Source organism: Cyclospora cayetanensis, unplaced genomic scaffold, assembly GCF_002999335.1.
Source record: "Cyclospora cayetanensis isolate NF1_C8 unplaced genomic scaffold, CcayRef3 CcayRef3_contig_48, whole genome shotgun sequence".
Lineage (NCBI taxonomy): Eukaryota > Apicomplexa > Conoidasida > Eucoccidiorida > Eimeriidae > Cyclospora > Cyclospora cayetanensis.
The window spans coordinates 70955-83250 of record NW_020312458.1 but is presented as its reverse complement, the minus strand read 5'-3'; the positions used below and the strand labels follow the sequence as shown (position 1 = coordinate 83250).

Genomic DNA, 12296 nt, shown 5'->3' with positions numbered 1-12296 from the left:
CCTTTACTGCTTCTAGTTAGTTTTGTCTGTGCATTTGCTCAGAAGAGTCACTAAGGAGTAGAGGTGTGTGGAGTTAAGCTGCACTTAAACACCTTAACGAACACCAGTCGTTTAGTTGAGAAATAGAGGAATCGACTGACTACTTCAACTGTTCATGTATCTTATTTATTGCACCATACCGCCAGCTCGATACACAACCACTCCATGTTGCGTTTGAATGTGCGGTAGATGCCATATGTACCTAGCTGGGAATGCTTTCAATGCATATAGGCTACATCAACACGCAACCCAACAGTACCCTCCCCATCATGCTGGCAAATCTGAGGGATGAGGGCAGCAGAACGGGGGGGCACTTTCGAGAGACAGTCATTACTGTTAACGCATTTGTATTGCGCCTCAAGTTAGATGTTTCCTGACTCAGACCTTTGACAGAGCGCTACATGAGGTTTCGTATAACAGACCTGTACTTCAGATAGGCAAAAGGGCTGTAACGGGCTTTATTTATTAGGCCTCTTAACTCAAAATCCCATTCTTTAAATTGCAATTACTGTACTCAATATCAATGGCAACGCCGAAGCATTGGCATGAAGGAAGGGGCTTTCGCAGGGTTGAGTAGCTCAGCTCACTAACAAGCAACACGGAGCAAATTTTGCGGCAATAATCCGGTACACCTGCCAACATAGGGTTCTGTGGCCCAATGGTATGGAGACACAGCCGAGGGTCTCATTCCCCCACTTTTGCCATACTTCTGTTTCTCTTTCCTCTCTCTTTTCTCCCTCACAGACAAATCGAGCCTGTCCTCAGCAGTTGTTCAACGTCAAAGGGAAGGGGGAGATTTTGTGGGACCTGAAGCCGCTGTTCTTTGGACCTGCTATGGTAAGTTGCTACATGGAAGTATCAATTGTCGTCCACTCTCACCCTGGCCGCCACTGCCCAGCTATGACCACAAAGAGAATCCCACATTGGAACAGTGGCAACAAAATTACAATTCGAGTCAAAATTGAATGAAGAAGGTGAAACAACTGGGACAGAGAAACTGACTGTTCTTCGTACGGCTGTGCCAACCAAAGCATGATTCGGCTGCAGGGAAAGCCGCTTCTTGATTGGGCGCACGCCTTAGAGGAAACGCCAACAGCTCTGTAATGGCTTGACCAAAACATCACAAAACAAACGAAATAAATGAATAAAACTTTTTATGCTTATCCGTCTCACCGCCTCCGAGGTGTAGATACGCTTCAGCGATCGGCTGCGAGGCTGCAGCCAGCCACTGCAGACTTTCCTCTTCCTTTACTTTTTGAATGCCATAAAGGGTAAAAAGGGTGGAGGGAGTAGAACTGTGTTCCTATTCCATATGCGACGGCAGCTGCAACCACCCTCCATTTCACCCAGACAACTCAGAGAGGCCCCCAGTTGCCTCGAAACGACTGCCGCTTCCCTCTGCCAGCCTCCCATTTCCGCTGCACAGTTGAACCAGTCTCCTCCGTCACCCTCTGCAGACTCATGCAAACAGCTGCAGTAGCCTGTAGGGGGCCCCTTGCGCGCAGCCAGTCCAGGCGAGGGCGGCTCACTAAGGAGGCCGCATCTATTCTTTTGGGGAGGCTGTACCCCGCCTTCGCTCCGCCATTGTCATCAAGAGGCACAATACGAACCACATCATAGCAGCGAGATTTAGCGCAGTCCTCCCCGTTCAGGCCTCCTGTCGCCGAGTTTGCAGTCAAGGGTTTTGGATTCAGGGCTTTAAGTGTTATTTCGTCAACCCCCAAGTGTGCATCTTTCTCCCGTTACCACTGTCTACTTCCCTTTATGATTGAGCACCTGTGAAGCCAATATTCGATCGAAGGGACTGACTTCTACTAGTGCTCCCTTAGGGGGGGCCCTTCAGTATCGGTGATGGTGTCGGGATATTCCGGGGGCCCCATGGGGACTTTAGGGGCCCCAGGGCCCCCTGAAGGAGAAATGCGGTGCCCTATTGGGACGCGTATCTATGTGCCCTCTGCTGAGTCTGTATGGACAACAGCATCGGTGGTTTCTGTCGAGGCAAATGGAGTTCTTATTGCGAAACTAGACGCTGAAGGACAAGTGGTGCAGCTAAAGAAAGGGGACCCTTTTTACCTCTGCAATACAGGTCAGATAAGAGAGGAGTCTCAGACTCGTTGGTCGATTAGATATGCTCAAACCTCGAAACTGTGGTGTCGTGCTTCAATGCTGGCAAGCGAATATCATGGTTCAGGGTTTCCGTTTCGTGGTTTGTGCAATACAGATGAATGGAACGCCCGTGGTCTATGTGCTCCGGAGGATTTGACATCCTTGATGCATCTTCACGAGGCTGCCGTCCTGGATTCTTTGGATATCCGCTTTGAAATTGATTCTATCTACACATTCACAGGCCAAATCCTCATCGCTGTCAACCCCTTCAAAACCTTGAAGGGCTTGTACGATTACTCCGTGAGATACAAGCCATTAGTCACTCTAAGAGGAAACCTTAGGCCGCCAGTATAGGGGATCATTCAAATTTTAGTATCCCAAAGGCGGGCACCTCGTTCTAGACATGCCCTAAACCAACCCTAAGCCGATACGTGGCAACAGCCAGCCGTGCGGCTTTTCCTAACGAAGTGCTTCCCTTTGCTGCCCAGACCCCTCAAAATGTCGAAATTAGAACCCTCGTGCTCTTAAAAGCTATACGCGAACCCCATGCTAGAGAGTCCGTATGCTGTTTCGTAGACGCTAAAGCGATACATCCATCTACGAGGTTTTGAATCCGATGCGTCTCGCGTAGCTACGAGTGGAGCGGCTGCGCGAGGCTCAAGCAGCGAGGGAACTCATGGGGGAGGATCTCGAGATGCGTTAAAGGAACCTCATGTGTTTGCAACAAGCAGTGCAGCCTATGAGGGCATGTGCCTTAATCGGAAGAGCCAGACAATCCTGATTAGCGGAGAGTCTGGAGCCGGCAAGACGGAGAGCACGAAATTTGTGATGAAATTCCTTGCATGTGCGGGTAGCGACGACATTGAGAAACGCTCCACGGTGAGGGGTGTGAAGGGGGGACACGCGGGATGCCGCAAAGTCTCGAACACGCACTTCGGGTTGTAGTTGGTCTTCTGTTTCGCAGCGGCAATGCGAGAAGCTATGCATTCGCCTTCACGTAGAAGGGCCATTAGTGCTGCTGCCTGCCGTTTCTCCTCGCCGCATTGTTTAGGTTGAGTCGCAAGTGCTGGAGTCCAATCCTCTACTGGAGGCTTTCGGCAACGCACGCACACTGCGAAATGACAATTCTTCGCGCTTTGGCAAATTCATCGAGCTACAGTTCTCCGTCTTTCAAGACAGCAAGGGGACCCCAAGGGGAAGGTTAGGCAGTCCTTCCTGTCGGATAAATGTTTTCGGACTTGTGGGGGGGAGGGGGGAGGGGGAGGGGGGTGCAAGGGACGGCGTAGAAGGCCTTTGTTTCTCGAGGAAACGGTATCTAATACATTATCCCGGGATTGAGTATCTGTCGGGCTATGTGGAGGAGGGGGGATGTGTATGCGTTTGGCCTCGAGGTTCCGTGTCGCTGATGGTTGGGGGTGTCTGCTAGCCGTGTGCGTAGATCGTGCAGCTGGCATGCCGCTTGGCGTCTTTGCTGTCTTGGTGCAGTTTTTCTCCTCTGTCTAGAGCTCCTTTGCCTGCTTCCTCAGTTTTAGAGGCATGCTCGTTGCGATTGAGTGTCAGGTTGTGCGGCGCTCGCATACAAACGTACTTGTTGGAGAAGGTCCGCGTTTGTTCGCAACAGGAGGGCGAAAGAAACTTTCATATTTTTTATCAGCTTTGTGCTGCTGCCGCACGTGCCCAGGAGACAGGCGGTGTTTATACTTTGTCTCCCTCTGCGGCAGCAGGAGCTGCTGCTGCGGCAGGTGCTGGAGCAGGGGATGCAGAAGGCGCTGTAGACGCTTTTTTAACGTTGAATATGTCTGCCTATGAGTCTCGGGAGCACTTCAAGTTCTTAACGTGTAGCAGCTGCTACCAGCTGCAGGGGGTAGACGATGTAGAGGCATTTGACGCCACACTGACGGCGATGCGAACCCTTGGGATTCCCCAGCAAAGTATTCAAGATGTCTGCGATGTTGTGGCCGCTGTGCTCTGTCTGGGCAATGTTTCGTTTACGGCCTTGGATTCTGATACAGAAGCATCGGATGTCTCCGCTGCAGCGCTGCCGTACCTGGAGAAGGCAGCTAAGATGCTGGGAGTGGAGCCGGAGGCGCTCAAGGAGGCAATGTGCTACAGAACTATAAAGACCGCAAGAGAAAGCCTCAGGTCGGTTTGGTGCTGTGCGGTTGCCATTAGTAGGGCATTTGATGTTGCGCCTCTTTCTGCATATCCATAGGCACCATATGCCCGCATTTGTGCCTGCTTCTTCTTGAGCGCCTATGTAGCGTTGCGAACTTGTGATCTGCGATGCTCAGAAAACCGATGCGTCAGGAGGAGGCGACGGAGATGCGCTGCGCTCTATGTAGGGCCTTGTACGGTTGTTTGTTTCTTTGCGTAGTAAAGCTGACGAACAGCAGTATCGGCTTTGTGTCGTCCGAGGAGGCAGCGGCAGCTGCGGCAGCAGCTGCCGCAGCTGCCGCTGCCGAGAAGAAGCCTATTGGACCTGCGTCCTCCAAGAAAAAGTCTTTTTCGCAAGATTTGTTGTTCTGTGGGGTTCTGGATATCTTCGGCTTTGAGTGTTTTCCCCATAACTCCTTTGAGCAGCTGTGTATCAACTTTGCAAACGAGCGGCTCCAGCAGTTTTTCAACTCGTTTGTTTTCCTCTGCGAGGAGCAGCTTTACCAAAAGGAGCAGATCCACTGGTGCCCCCTGGACTTCCCGAACAACGCAGACTGCGTTGCGTTGCTACAAGACAAGTATCAGGGTGTCTTTGCTCTGCTAGATGAAGAGTGCGTTGTTCCTGGAGGAAGCAATAGGGGCTACAGCCTCAAGCTTGCAAAGAAGTATGCACCAAGCAGCAGCAGTACCGGAGCCGTCAGTAGCGGTGGCGGCAGCAGCACTGAGGCAGGCCCAGCAAGCCGTTTCCGACTGAACAAGACAAAGCAGAACTCCTTTATTGTCAGACACTTTGCTGGAGACGTGGAGTACTGCACGGATGGGTTTCTGGAGAAGAACAAAGACTTGCTTTCTCTAGATTTGCAACGCTGTGTTGCTGCAGCTGCGAAAGAGTTTGTTGCTGCTTTGTTCCTTAACTTCCTAGAACGAGGCGGCGCGCTGGGAGTGGCGGCAGCAGATGCAGATCAGCAGTCTCATCAGTCTCAGCAACAGCAGCAACAACAGCAGCAACAACAGCGTAAGCGGAAGGCGCTGACGGTATCTGGAGAATTCAGGGAGCAGCTGCACACGCTGATGGAAACAATAGGGGAAACGAGTCCTCACTTTATTCGTTGCATCAAACCCAACCCGCAGAACCTGCCGGACGTGTTTCACCGGCCTTCAGTTAACGAGCAATTACGATATGGAGGTGTGCTGCAAGCTGTTCAGGTGTCTCGAGCAGGCTATCCTGTCCGCCTCCCGCATGTGGAGGCCCTCAAAGATTATAGACCCCTCGCCAGCAAAGCACTGCAGCAGCAGCTGCTGCAGCAGCAGCAGCGAATGCAGCAGCAGCAACAACAGCTGACGATGCAGCAAAAGCAAGAGCAGCAACAAATGTGGAAAAATATGGCGACAGTGCTGCTTCAAGAGCTTAACGATTCCCTGCATGTAGGGCCTCCAGGGGCCCCTCCGCAGGGAGGCCCTCAGGGAGCTACGTGGGCAGTAGGGGCGACTCTCTGCTTTTTCAAGAGGGAGTGTTTCGAGCTGCTTTCTTCCGCGCTTGTCACGAAGCGTGCTGCAGCGTCAACGCGCATACAAGCTTGCTTTAGGGGTTTCCAGCAGCGGAAGGCCTACATGGGACTAAGAAGAGACACCGTGATCATTCAGAGGGCAGTTAGGGAGTGGCTTCAGCGGAGGGAACGGGAGCGCCAACACAGGAATGAGATGGCCATCAAGATACAAAATTTTATGAAGATGGTTGGGCAACGGAAGAAGTATCTCAGGTCAGAAGAGTTCTCTCTCTTCGCGCATTTGGAATGATGTCTGCGCCGTGTGTGTCGTTCCGCCTGCTGGGATGCCGTCTGCCAACTGCCCGTTGTTCATCGCCGCTTGCTGCTGCTTTCTGTCGCTTCAGGGTGCTTAGAGGTATTGTTCGGCTGCAGGCGCTGGTTCGAGGTCGCAAGGCCCGTGCAGTGTCTCTCTGTCTCCGCGAGAATCGTGCCGCTGCGCTTATCCAAGCGTCTTGGCGGATGAAACAGCAGAGGCAAAGCTTCACCAAGCTGAAGAAGGCAGCCATTCTTGCTCAACTGCGGTACTGCAAATACTCTTGTGCCTTGTTGCCCCTGAGAAGCCTCGCTGCGTTGCCTCAGTCGCTTGCACGTTCGAAAAAAGCAGGCTAAGGGATGGGAGCTGTCGGCACGGGACTGCTTGTATGTGCGAAGTCTGATGTACTTCCAATTCTATCGGGCTGCTCGTTGGACGCTTTGTCCTACTGTCAAACTTCAGATCCTCTCTGTCTGTTGTACGCTCGAATATGTTTTCTGTGTGTCTCCGCTCTGCTACGTGGTGCCTGCTGATAGGTGGAAGCGGCTGCTGGCCATTCGTCAGTTGCGACATCTAAAGGCAGAAGCTCGCGATGTTGCAGGCCTCGTCAAACTAGTGCAAGTCCGTTGCCGTATTGCTGCTCCCCCTTTAGCTCATATTTTTGACTTCTAATCAACTCGCTCCACTTTTCCCCGTTATGGAGGCCGCACATGTGCCTTCTAATCTGTGCGTGATGATAGTTCTGTCGCTGCATGTTCCTTCTGCGGTAGTTCTGTCGCTTGCCGTGGAGGGATGATTCCAATCTCTTCTTCAGCTTGCTTCAGTCGCTGCCCGGTTCTTTCCTTCGGTGTGTGTATCGCATTGTTTCCAACTACCTGTCAGTCTCTCTCTTCCTCCCTCTGGTCTTGGCAGAATGCTTCATCAATGCTTCGTTGTTTGTCTAAACGAGTCTTTGTCGCCGTTGCTGCTGCTGTTTCAGGGCTTAAAGCAGGAGCTGTCGGAGGCGCGGCAGCAGACAGAAGAAACTGCAACTCGCGAGCTGCAGCAGCAGGTTAGGTTTCCTTTCATCTTGCACCTGCTGCGGCTGAGATAATAGATTTTGGTGCTCCTATGGCATGCGCTGTTGCATTCTGGTTGGATGAGGCATCTCTCGATCTGATGCTCTTGTCACTGCGGGGGTTTGATGTAGGCGCGCGCTGATGAGCTGCAGAAGCAGCTGCAGCAGGCCAAGAAGGAGGTTGCAGATTTGAAGGCTGAGCTCAAAGCCAACGCAGGTGCTGCTCAGCTGAAGCCTTTTAGCATGGTTTACCCGATCTTCTTGAGGGTTGGGGTTAGCGAGGGTGGTGCTGCGTGGAAATGGCAGTGCGCGTCTTGGATTTTCTGAGGGTTTGCGAAGAAGAAGCCAGCCTTCAGCGCGTATACGTGTTGGAAAAGGGTTTGGCTGTGTGCATGTCTGATTTTCAGAGATTTTCGCGCAGCAGCAGCAGCAGCTGGAGAGTTTGCGGTTGCTTTTGAGCCGCGAAGACACAGTGGCAGCAACAGCACCTGCCGCTTCGGCAGCGGCAACAGCAGCAGCAGCCTCAGAGGACACAGCGGCTCCTGCGTATCCCCGACGCGGTGCTGGCGCAGACGTGCGAGACCTTAAGTGCTTAGTTGAGCGTCGGGAGGCTGAGGCAGCAGCAAGGCAGCAGCAACAGGAGCATCAGGTGCAGCAATTGCAGCAGCAGCTTCAGGAGCTCCAGCAGCAGTTGCAGCAGGAGCAACAGCAGCGGCAGCGCGCTGAGGCAAAATACAAACTTGTGCTTGAGGACAGCAGCCTCAGCGGGGGTCGCACTCCAGGGGCCGCTGCGCCGGCAACGGCGGAAGCAGCAGCAGCAGCAGCAGCGGCGGCGGCAGCAGCAGCAGCGCCGACACTACCAGCACGTGAAGCGGCAGCAGCCTTGGCAGCGGGAGCATCGGGGAGGGCAGTTCTCAAGAAGCATTCAACAGGAGAGGGATTGAGATACACTGAAGGCGCTTCCGTTATGTGTGACCGGCGGTTCATTGACGTTATGCTCTTAGGGCCCGCCAATGTCGGGAAAAGAGAACTTTTAAAGGCCTTGGTCGAAAAGCTTGGAGACAGGCATGCGCTACAGCAGCTGCAGGCTCCTGCAGAGGCGGAGGGAAGTTTCGAGCAGCTTGTTAAGGTAATGCGCAATGTTCGGCTGCTGTTGCTGCTTCTCTGTTGCTTGCCGCTGTGCCTTCAGTCCTCATACAGCCAGTGCTGCGTCTGCGGCTATTTGAGAGGGATGCTGCTCAAATGGCGTCAAGACACCGGGGCTGTATCCACTGCTGCAGCTCCTCTGCGCTTATGGATGCATGTGCTCTGGACAAGTCGCCTTTGCGCGGTGTCATTTGCGGATTTTGCAGGTGAAGGAACCTGGAGGCCCTCGTTTGGTTTGTCTGTGCTTCACGTATGACGGTTCTCCGCAGTGTCTTGAGGTCTTGCGCCAGCGAGTGCAGCAGTCCTTTGTGGTCTGCTTGGTGTTCGATCCGTTGAGGCAATCCACGTACAATGCTTGTCTCTCCCTCCTGCGCGGCACAGCCTTACCTGCGATCAAGGAAGCTCAGAGCCCAGAGCTTCCAGGCACGCAAGTCTTCTTCATTGAGAATAACTGGGGAGCTTCCGCCAGCAGGGATCTTATTGAAGTCGATATCCAGACGGCCAGAGATGCCGGTGAGGCGATATTGCCTCTCTTTTGAGACACTTTCTTGACATTCCTGTACTTTATGCTGTCTTTCCGTGTTTCTGGGGTGGCAAAAATATTTGCCTCTTTAGGGAAGGTTTCTGAAGGCTCATGGGGTGCTGTGTGTCCTCCTTCACGCGTGTGCTTTTTGTGCAGTGGCTTCGTTGGGGTGTCACTACAAGGCTCTGATGCATCTGTCGTCTCTGTATGACGACTTGCGGCCTTGGCTGCAGACGTTGGCAGCGTACAGGAGGAGCAAGCCCGAGGCTTTGCGGCCGCTAAATTCATCCAAATCGCAGTCTTTTTCGCCTTCTCAGGGGCTGCTGTCGGGAGGAGGCCTCCTCAGAAGCTCAGGCTCCTTCCCCGCTGCTCTTGTGGATACTATTCGCTCCTTCATTGCAACAGGAAAGGGCAGCTACGAAGCCACAAAACGCTCTATCAGAATCAGCCAGGAGCTGCAGTTCCTTCTCCCGTCCGTCCCTGTAGCGGATAACCAAATGCCAGTGCTTCAGGGCCCCTGCGATGGAGTTGTGCCAGTGGTGGAGGTTGTGGTGAGGCAGCGATACACACAGAGTGCTGCTGCCCTTCACTTTCTGTCGCTCGTTTCTTGTCGGCTCTTCTTCATCGGGCCTCGTCAAATTTTTGAAGCATTCGGGGTTCAGACAGGAAGGTGTACAGACGGGGCAGGCAGTTGTGGGTGCAGTTAAGTGACGCCTGATTCGCTTTGCTTTTGGCTTGGAACGGCGATATCGGGACTCGTTTGGTTCTCAATTTCTCCGTCTTTTTTCTCTCTCTTTGTGTGTGCACCATTCGGTGTTAATTATATCGATAGCAATGGTAGTACGAGTAGGGCAGTTTTGCCGCTTGCCTCGCTTTGTAAGTGTATCTTGATGTGCATCAACAGAAACGGTATGCCGGGCTGCGTGTGTTGGCTTGCTGTTTCAGCCTACGCAGCTCGAAGAGCGCGAGGCAGTTACGTGTTTGACCTTTGGCGCTGAAAGGGAAAGGAGAGACTTCATCCTTCTGGCTGTCGCACGGAAGAATGGGTATGTTGTCGTCTACCGCTGCTATAGAACGAATATCGAAAAGGAGGCCCTTGACCCCCATGATGTTCGCTCACTAAACGCCGACGAGAACTCTATTCCAGGAGAGGCTAAACCAAGACACGTCAAAGTCAACAGGGCCTCCCCCCTACCAGAGACCCTGGACAAGATCACTGTACACAGCGAAATGGTGAGGCACGAAGACATCAGAGGAACAACAAGCCCCCGTCGATCGGGTGTCTTACATTGTTCACACTCTCCAAACCCTCAGCCCCTCTCTGGTGCATCGTATCGTACCAAGTTAATCAGAAATCTTTCTCGACTTCAATTTTTTACATGCGCACTTCAAAAAATTCCCCGAACAAAACTCACGATCAATCGAGAGCATGTAATGCACTGCTCAGGTCGGACACGTGAGGGCCGTCACTTCGATGTTCTTCAGCCTTTTGGAAGATTTCCTGGTCACCACTTCCATCGACCTCACCATCCGATTCTGGTGATACAATGCAGTCCCCACACAGCTTTCCAAGAGAGCCTTCCTGGGTCCCTTTTCTACATGCATCGGATGCGCTGCCTCAGGAGTTCTGCATTTTCGAGTCATGATCTATGCGCATTTGGCCGCTCAAGTTTCTCCTACAGTATAGGATGACTGTGGCTCTTCGCATGCATTGCAGGGATCTTCCTGTTTTGTTTTGTTCTTTGTTTCAGGGCCGTGGATTCAGGGGCTAACGTGAAGGTCTTCGCAGACTCCGCTGCTCCTCTTGCTGCTGCGCTTCTACCTTTCAATCCTTCTGTTTTTATCGCCTCCAACAGCAATTCCCTGCTGCGTCTTGTGTGCTCAAACACTGGCAAAGTAAGAACCCAAAGTGCATGGTCAATGCGTAAAGAGGTACTTGCTAGTTACCTACATAGCGATCCAGCTCCTAGCGCTATGGGGAGGTCCTCCGCTCTCGGTACCCGATCGCGCGGATGCGCTCCAGACAGGTTATGCATTGTGAGGTTTTTGGTGGTACTTCATTTTTTATTTCAGGTGCTGCAGAAGATGAAGATGGAGTCAGAAGTGCGGGCAATTAGGTTTGACGACACAGGATTATTCTGCTTCGCAGGGAATAAGGCCGGGCAGCTGTGTGTCCTGGAGGCTTCCGATAATGCTACTCTGACCTACAAGTACAAGCTCAATATTAGCAAAGTATGCCTTTCACGTTCCGTTACCATCTCTTCCTCAGAATTAGACGCGACAATAGCAAACCTGTTCTGCCAGCTGTCTTTTGTTCCCATGTGGATCCCGTTTCAAAATATGCGCTTGGGAGCTCATTGCGCTCTCTCTAGGATCCCATATATTTTCTGCATATCTGGGGAGTGTATGCTGTATGCCCTTCTTTGTAGCTGTTCAGAGCACTTCGTGTCCTACCTTGCCAGACCTAGTGAAGTGCCTTGAATGCGTGTATTTGAACTTCTGCATTGGGTATTTGCGGACTGTTTATGCCTTTCTGGCTTTTTTGATAGGGAGCGATTACCTGCATTACTTTCGTGCCGAGCAGATCGCCGAGGGAGCGGCCACTGGTAATTGCGAATTGCTGTGACTCGAATGTGGCGGTGGTGGAGTGCGTATACGGGATGGAAAACGGGTCACTGTCTAATCTTCAAGTTTGGTGCGTTCCTTTAGATGAAAGAGTTAAAATCGTGCGGCTTTTAATTCATGGGCAAAGTATAGGGTAAACGGCCACAATTGCGTGCTCTTGTCTCAGAATGCTCGTAGCCATCAGCAGGCACCCATCCCCTCAAGTTCTCTCTATCGCTACGAATCATCACTATAACAAGTCTCTCTTTCGACTTGTTTTGTCTTTATCTTGTTTCCGTTGCAGCCGTAGATTGAAGATGCAACACGAATTACTGCCACTTAGAAACTGCTTCCTACCAACAGGAGGCGGCTGGTTGGTCTCGGGATGCGAAGACATGAGCGTTTTCTGCTTTCCCTTAAGGGAGCACGCGTCGGCCAAAAGTGGATTTCACCTTTCAAGGCACTCTGTAAGACAAAGATTTCCTGGACCGACTTTATGTTGCTTTGAATCTCAGCTAGTATTTGTCAGCCAAAGCCGTCCTTTCTTCCAATGACTTGTGCTCCCACTTTCGTCATGTTCTCCTGTGTGCTGCGCTATACCCTCCATCTCTGTTCGTTCAAGTCTAGTGCATGTGCACCACTTCAGAGATATTCGCCGAGGGTCTCGCCTTTCTTAGGCTGCTTTGTACTGCACTTGTGCTCCCAATAATTTTCGTTAGTTTCTTCCACCCCTTCTTTGTGTTCTGTTCAATACAGAATGCCGTCTTGGCGGTTGCAGTTAACGCGCAGAGCACCCTTTTGGCGAGTGCAGATTCGGGCGGAACCGTCATTCTCTGGAGAAGACTTGCCGCAACCAACGCGACTTGA

At 52.2% G+C, this 12296-nt stretch overlaps 1 protein-coding gene across 1 annotated transcript; it reads left to right on the top strand.

The window, feature by feature from the left end:
- Positions 1–1890: 1890 nt before the first annotated feature.
- Positions 1891–12296, top strand: LOC34620519 (myosin-1). The gene is made up of 23 exons (XM_026334681.1): positions 1891–2125; positions 2261–2445; positions 2722–3024; positions 3197–3345; positions 3706–4287; positions 4437–4563; positions 4645–4975; positions 5036–5241; positions 5305–5580; positions 5752–5949; positions 6219–6367; positions 6636–6720; positions 7079–7150; positions 7289–7373; positions 7564–8280; positions 9042–9247; positions 9771–10058; positions 10273–10364; positions 10577–10721; positions 10899–11057; positions 11375–11520; positions 11734–11896; positions 12186–12296. Exons 1-23 carry the CDS (start codon positions 1891–1893, stop codon positions 12294–12296), a joined length of 5010 nt encoding a protein of 1669 aa, XP_026190466.1.